The sequence below is a fragment of the Thalia democratica genome, chromosome 5 (genome assembly GCF_965202585.1).
Source record: "Thalia democratica chromosome 5, ktThaDemo2.hap1.1, whole genome shotgun sequence".
NCBI lineage: Eukaryota > Metazoa > Chordata > Thaliacea > Salpida > Salpidae > Thalia > Thalia democratica.
Window position 1 is genome coordinate 71,297,893 of NC_139169.1, and position 7,594 is coordinate 71,305,486.

At 25.1% G+C, this 7,594-nt stretch overlaps 1 protein-coding gene across 1 annotated transcript; it reads right to left on the reverse strand.

Moving 5' to 3' along the window:
• Positions 1-714: 714 nt before the first annotated feature.
• On the reverse strand, positions 715-6,923 carry LOC145836832 (sentrin-specific protease-like). Its single transcript, XM_082944604.1, has 4 exons — positions 6,805-6,923; positions 1,518-1,654; positions 1,158-1,277; positions 715-1,055 (listed from the first exon to the last, which is right to left on the reverse strand). Exons 1-4 carry the CDS (start codon positions 6,921-6,923, stop codon positions 715-717), a joined length of 717 nt encoding a protein of 238 aa, XP_082800730.1.
• Positions 6,924-7,594: the final 671 nt, after the last annotated feature.

Genomic DNA, 7,594 nt, shown 5'->3' on the forward strand with positions numbered 1-7,594 from the left:
ATACTTATCAAGCTTGATTTATTTGTTAGCATACTCCTGAATAAGACTCTAATGGTGTTATATCACCATTTAGACAACTTAGTCATGTGCATACAACAAATTTGTTAACAATTTTATAAACAACAAACCAAAATAACAGTGATGCTTATTAGCTTCAGCTGAACAATACAATTAATATTATTCAACCTACTAGTCAATGTCACCAACGCAGAGGTTAAGCATCCTTGACATTGATCATGCAGTAACTAAACAAAACACATGCAAATAATAAAACAAATAACCATAAACTTTTTTTTTTTTAATAAGATCTATTATTTTAACTGATAGTAACAAAACACATTAATCTAAACTTATTATTTCAATTTTTAACAAATGCTAACAAGCAAGTTCTAGTAACAAAACATTTAAAAATAATTTTTTTTTAAATGGCAACTGCAAGTAACAAAACAAACAACTCTAAAATTTTTATTTTTTTTTTTTTAATATAATTTTTTATTTTTTTTTTAATTGCCAACTGGCAAGTTATAGTAACAAAACAATTGAATACAATTTTTTTTTAAACTGGCAAGTGAAAGCAACAAAACAAAAAACTCAAAAATTTTTATTTTATTTTTAATTTTTTTTTTTTATTATTACCAAGTAAAAAAACATATTTACATAAAAGGAATAAACAAAAATATATATAGTACTTAAAGTAGAATCATATCAAAAACTTTAGTTGAACAATATTCCCAAAGCAATTTCTGCAACCATTTCCTTGCGGATTTGTGGTAAATTTTCAGTGATAATTGATAACTTTTGTGCTCTTGATATTTGTTTGGCAAGTTGGCAGACGTAAACACCACAATTATAACCATCAATTTGTTGCGGTGTTAGTGGAAACTCAAAATGCCACACAAATTTATCAACACCCGAAAAGTAATTTGATGACATTAAAAATTGTTTTACGCCATCACAAACACAATGACACAACTTATTGCCAGGATGAATGGAATTGTAATAATGAATTTTAGAATCACCTAAAAAAACAACCACAAAGGCCCAGTGATTACCACCTTGATGTATAGGTATAAATATTAAATCTAATTCAGTTAAAGAGGCATATGCCTTTCTAAATTTAAAAATAATATTTTTATCAAGTTTATTTTTGAAATTACACCAAGTATGAGAATCAACAGCAGTATATTTAACATTATTCTTAACAATTAATTGAAAATATGAGTTTATAATTTCGTCATTTAACCACTGTTCCCCTTGTAGTGTTTTTATATCTTTACCTTTAGGACAATAGGAACCTATTGTCCTAATTATTTCACTATCTAATTTTTTCAGGCTAATATTGTAAACTTGAATTACATTGTAAAACTGTTTGCTGTAATTCCTGTTAGCACAATAATTATGGTCATTGTGAATGCAATCAAAGAAATTTTTGTCCAACTCTAGTTTTTGATAAACCGGTTTAGTTTTTGGAGCTATATAATACTTAGTTTTAATAGGCTTTAATGCAGGAGTCACACATCGCTTTTTGCTCCAGTTTTCCTGAACAATGGATGAACAAGTTTGTTCATCCAACGGTCTTGATCGAATAACTTTTGTTATTTTTCTTTTTCTTACAGACGTTGACTCCTGCATGTAATCATTATAAAAGGCTAGTCTTTCATATAAACGTGTAGTTAAGGCATTATATAGAATTTCAATAAAAATTTTTAGGTTGTAACGTTTGTTTTCAAAAATGGAATGTTTAATTACTCTAAACCAATTTTCCACATGGCCGTTGGTGTCTCTGGTTTTATTTATATTAACCATGTGTACACCCAACCATAGTGAAAAAATTGGCATATACTTGTATAACATAAAATTAAAAATTGATGGGCAGTATAAAATATTACGTTTACCATTGCTATGTATTTTAGCTGTCTGCTCAGCCACAAAATGCACTGACTGGAAATAATAATAAAAAGGTGACCCTTTGCACAACCCTACCTCAAAATTTGAATAAAAATTGTTATTTTCAACAGTTGTACTATCAATATCAATTTTTAAGTCATTTAAATTTAATGTTGGATTATTAATTTGCTTATTTATTTCATTTAAACTTTCTAAAAAATGTTTAGATTCAAATTCTGAAAGAAAAACAACTGCTACATGGTAATAAAATTTTTTGGCATTTACTAAATCAGTGCAATTTTGTAGCCTTGCAAAACAAAATAAATCTGTATCTGATAATAAGTTAGAATTAATCAAACTAAATTTATAGGTTGCTGGGCAACCTTTATAACAACAATGAAAATTAATAATAGCTAAGGGATAAGATTCTTTAGTATATTTGCTATAAACTACAAGATTACATAAATTATTAATTTTGGACAAAGTTCTATTTACATTTACAGACAAGTTTTTATCAAAAATATTATTAACCAAAAAAATTTCGTGAAATTTGAATTGAATATTAAAACTTTTAGGAATAACTAAGTTCGGACCATCAAAGTCTTTGCTGAGTTCAGCAAAGACTTCTTTATTTTTATTGTATAAAAAAGATTTTACTCTATTAATTAGTATTTTTAATTTTGAGGGTTGTACATTTAAATCCAAATTATAATAATTAAAGGCTACTAGCTTATAACATTCACCCACAGGAAGGGTTTTTAAATTATTAAAATATTTAGTTTCAATAAGGGATTTGCATATTTTCTCTAACTCAATTGGACTTTCTCCTTTTCTTCCTCTCTTTATCTTTTGAAATGGCATTTTTTAAATAATTTAATGTAAGTAAAAGTAAATTAACTAAAAAGAATAAACTTTAAAGCAGCTGTGATTGAATTAATTGTAATAATAACATGAAAAATGATAATAATTTTAATGCCTTTTGATAAGTTAAATACAGCCACTATGACATTTTAAATTTGAAAAAAGTGTCATTAGAAACTGGATGGGAAATTCCCTAATCAATAATTTGTGTTTTACAAAACTTGAAGCGGCTGGTTTGTTAAATAATTTTGTTGTACTTCTCGAAGAAAGACCTATATAACAGTTTTATTAGCTTCAATAACTATTTCAAAGCATTAATTGATATTAAAAAAGTGTATATACTTGTTAATATAGGACTAACATTAATTAGGAACTATTAAATATGGATAATAAAAATAAAACCAAGAACATAAACTACAAATTTACCAATTTTTTATTTTTTTATGTTTTTTATGTTTTAAAATTTATGTATTGAATTTTATTTATAACTAAACTAAAAAAGTATATATACTTGTTATCATAGGACAAACATTAATTATGATACAAAATTTGAAGAGGCTGGTTTATTATATAATTTTGTTGTTCTTCTCACTAAATGTAATATACTATAAATGTTTTAGTATAAAGACCTCTATTATATTTTTATTAGCTTCAATAACTATTTCAAAGCATTAATTTGTATTAAAAAATTAATTTCATTTGTTAATATACGACTAACATTAATTAGGATATAGTAACTAAGGATAATAAAAATAAAATAAAGAACATAAACTAAAATTTACCAATTTTTATAGTTTTAATATTATAAAGTTTTTTTAAATTTATGTATTTTAATTTATTCAAAGTTAAACTAAAAACGTATATATACTTGTTATTATATGACTAACATTTATTAGGATATAATAACAAAGGATAACAAAACTAAAATGAAGAACATAAATTGAAATATATTCTTAATTGTTAAATCAATAAAAATATGTTAGTATAAACAATTATGAATCTTAACTTAACAGCTTAACTTATAAATGAAAAAAAATTGTTAGAGAATAATATCTGATAAAAAAATTTTGATATTTACATATAAAAAGTTGATATTTGTTTGACGTATTAACGATGTTTTTATGTTCATTTTGAGTACAAACTATATTTAATGTAATTATTTTAGGTAAAAATAATTAAGTTATAATGTCTTATTCTATATCTTTAATTATTTTTTTTTCTTATTTTTTTTCTGAGTTTAAGTATTAAAGATCATTCACTATTGATTTTTATATAATTTTTTAACTAAGAGTACGTTCCTTTTTAATTACTTGTTTAAAAATTTGTTTTTTATTAGTATTTATGAAAAAAATCAATAACACTTATCGGTTTTTATTCAAAATACAAAAAAAAGAACTAACAAAATTATAACTTAAATCAGTTCATTAATCAGCATAAAAGCGCACAAATATTTTTAAAATCCTTCTAACATTCGAAATTCGCAAGTGTTTTTATAAATAAAGTTATTTAAGATTTTTAGTTAACATTTCTTTGATTTTTTAGTGTTATAGCATATTTTCGTCCCTGCTTTCGTTATAATTTGAAAAAATTAGAAAACCTTTTTTGCTCTTTAGCGCCGCAAACTTTTGTCGAATCAGTGACTTATTTGTGGAATAATCAGCAGATGAAAAACAGTGATATTTTATAAAAAGGTAAATTTTTAGGGGTCGTACTAAACAAAGTACAACAGGTTAAGAAAAAAAATAAAACAATAACCTATTAATTAAACCTTAATTAGCAAGAATAAATAAAAAAAAAGAGAATATCTTCGATATTTTTGTCACAATATGGCAAAACAATAGTGTTGTCCTAAGTGCTGCTAAAACACGAAAACATATTTTTGCCCAGATCTATTATTTTAATTTGAAATTTAAAAAAAAATTATATATAACTTTGAGATAATATAAAGACCTTTAATTAAAAAAAAAAATTGTTATAATTTTTTTTTTTTTTGGTATTTCTACTGCAAACGGAAAAACAATGCTAAAAAGACCATTTTTTCAAAGGGCCGCTGCTTCAAAAGTAAGCCCCAATAAAATTTTTCTTTTACTTTGTTTGAAAGTCAAAGAAACGTTCAAATAAACATAAAAAAAAGTTTGGTTTTAAAATATATAATAAGAAAGATATGCTATGAGAAAGTGAGACTAAAATGGAAAAAGAGGAAATTCGAGGTATTCTGAAAATCTATGGTCGTGAAATAAACACTGGCCAAAACATTTTAACAAACTTTCATGAAAATTCTTATAAAATATTTTAGATACGAACTAAATATGCTTATTATGACGTTTTATAAAGTAAGTTACAATAATTTAATAAAAAAATATTTTTTTTTCATGTTTAGTATTTATCAGCCGTATTTTGGTAAAGAAAGCGTATTTTAAAAGAAAAAGATAGTTTGTCGAAATCTGTTTATTATATTGTAATTTGTTTTAAATTTTACAATTTAAAGTTGTTGACTTAACTAGCTTTAAGTAGATTTTTATCTGTTATTTGTTTTTTACAGTTAAAAATCTAAGTATGATTATTATTAAAAACCATCTACTTATTAACTTATTAGACAATTTTTTTCATGAAACTCTTTTACTACTCACTATATTCTAGTTTCATCTAGTAGTATTAAATATATTCAAACTAACTTATTTTAAGTTTTAAAAAATAAAAAAAGCCAAAGAACTATATCTAATTTGTTATTTAACAAAAGCTTTTTAACATTTAATTTTTTTTATTTTAGTTTAAAAGCATTTAAACTAACTCATTTAAATGAAACTTTATTAAACTCAAAGTTAATTCATGTTAAGAAAAAAACTAATCTGTTTTTCATGCATTATTATGTAGAAATTCAAAATTTGGACATTCAAAGCACAAATAATAAGATTTTCACGTCGATATCCTAAAAATGACCAGTTTGTAATGAACCATAAAAATAATAACTACAAACAAAAAATAAATAACAATAAAAAATCGTGTTTTAAATATTTATACAATAAAATTTTACAAGTAAAATATTATAGATAGTGTTGTAATATTTTTTTTCAAACTTGTTTACTATTGTAATATAGTTATCAACTGCTATAATATAACAGTTACTTTTCTTTATTGATTTTTTACTTAAGTTATTTAAAGTTTTAATAAGGTAAAAAAAACGCTACTCTTCTTGAAAAGCTTAGAATAGACCCTTATTTTCCAAAAAGACATATATTTTGTATTGATTCTTTATCTTGAAAAAAGTTATATACGCTAGTTGCTATGGAGATGATTTACACAAGTACGAAAGTTATTTTGAATAATTGATTATGATAAAATCTCTTAGAAGGAAACAGAAAAGGTTATTTGATAGCAAAAAATACTAACACCCAATTTGAAATGAAAAAAACTGTTTTCAGTTAATAAAATACCTACAATTAAGCCTATTAACAAAAACTTGCAATATTTAATTGTTATTTTTGAAAGATGTAGAGTTCGATAAATAAATTGATAGTAATAGTCTATTGATATAAGTGCAGGTTAATACATTAGAAAAAAGGTTTGGACTATGAGATTTAAATTTTATAAAACATTGTTCATCCTAGAGATAAAATTTTCTTCTTCAAAAAGGTTTTTAATTAAAGAAGATAGATGATTTAATTTAAAAACACTAAGAAACCAAACCAGAATATTATTTTAAATTAAAAATACACAAGTAACAGAGTGCTAAAACTAAATAAACTTTTACTACTAATATTAAAACCTGCAACAAACTTAAAAAAAGAAAGATAGTTACAATTGAGTAAAAATATACTTTGGCAATTGTTGGGACCTTTTCTTTGTATTTGTTTAAAACAATGCAATTTTGCGCAGGAGTAAAAATTGATGCCATTTTCTACTTCATACGCAACTTCTGCTAACTTCAATGTTCGTCAAAAACAAAGTGTCTCCTTTATCAATAAAAACAACGATTTTGCTCCCAATTGTCTTAACTTCAACATAAAATCCGTTTCTGGTCTGTAAAATTCTTGAGCATCTTATAGAGGCCCAAACTTTTTATAAGACTTGTCGTGAACTTCGCATTTCGGTTTACTGAACCCGTCAACTACAATCAGTTTGTTCTTTACAGCAACTGATTTGTTGAACCACCCATTTCCGATCAAGTTAGGCATACTTGAGCATGTTTCAACTACATGTATACCTCAACAGGTGTTAGAACTGTGTAAATTACTTTCACCGGATTCGACAATTCGTTCTTCAAATACTGAGCAAGCCGCATAACCTTTTGCCTCGTACATTCTCGAAATACTTTTCCGTTTGTGACTTGTTGTGTTCAACCCAAAGCCAATTGCATTCATCAAAAATGTCCTTTTTTGTGTCTACCAATAGTATAGACACTTTCAAAAAAAGGGCTGGCAGAAAAACATACGCATTTATCGTTATACACGATCATCTGTATACCTTTTTCAATCTGTTAGAATAACAAATGAGTAATTTTCCGCTAACCGTCTATATCTACATGTGTCGAATATAGTTCGATCAACACCACCGAATATATAAACTTCCTTATTAATGTTCACTGCTTCCTAATTATACCGTTTTTCTCATTTTTTAGTAAATTTATTGCTTTTTAACATTGCCTGCTTGAACAAAGCACGCATTTCTGACACTTTTCCATTTTTCTACAGAATAGCCTCCGCAAGTAACTATGTTAAAATCATTTTGGCTGAAGTGCCTTCCAAACAGTTTTGTTGAACTAGCATGTTCTTTGTTATTTATAACTAGTGATCTACCAGATCGAAAATCCGGAACCGGCCGGAACCTATCTGAAAAATGACTGGTT

What these genes read in the sequence shown, in the direction of transcription:
- LOC145836832 (XM_082944604.1), bottom strand. Translation starts at nt 6,923, where the DNA reads ATGCCTAACTTGATCGGAAATGGGTGGTTCAACAAATCAGTTGCTGTA. An exon ending in AAACTGGAGCAAAAAGCGAT is followed by an intron (nt 1,278 to 1,517) that starts GTGTGACTCCTG and finishes ATTGTCCTAAAG; the next exon opens with GTAAAGATATAAAAACACTA. An exon ending in TGTTGATTCTCATACTTGGT is followed by an intron (nt 1,056 to 1,157) that starts GTAATTTCAAAA and finishes CTATACATCAAG; the next exon opens with GTGGTAATCACTGGGCCTTT.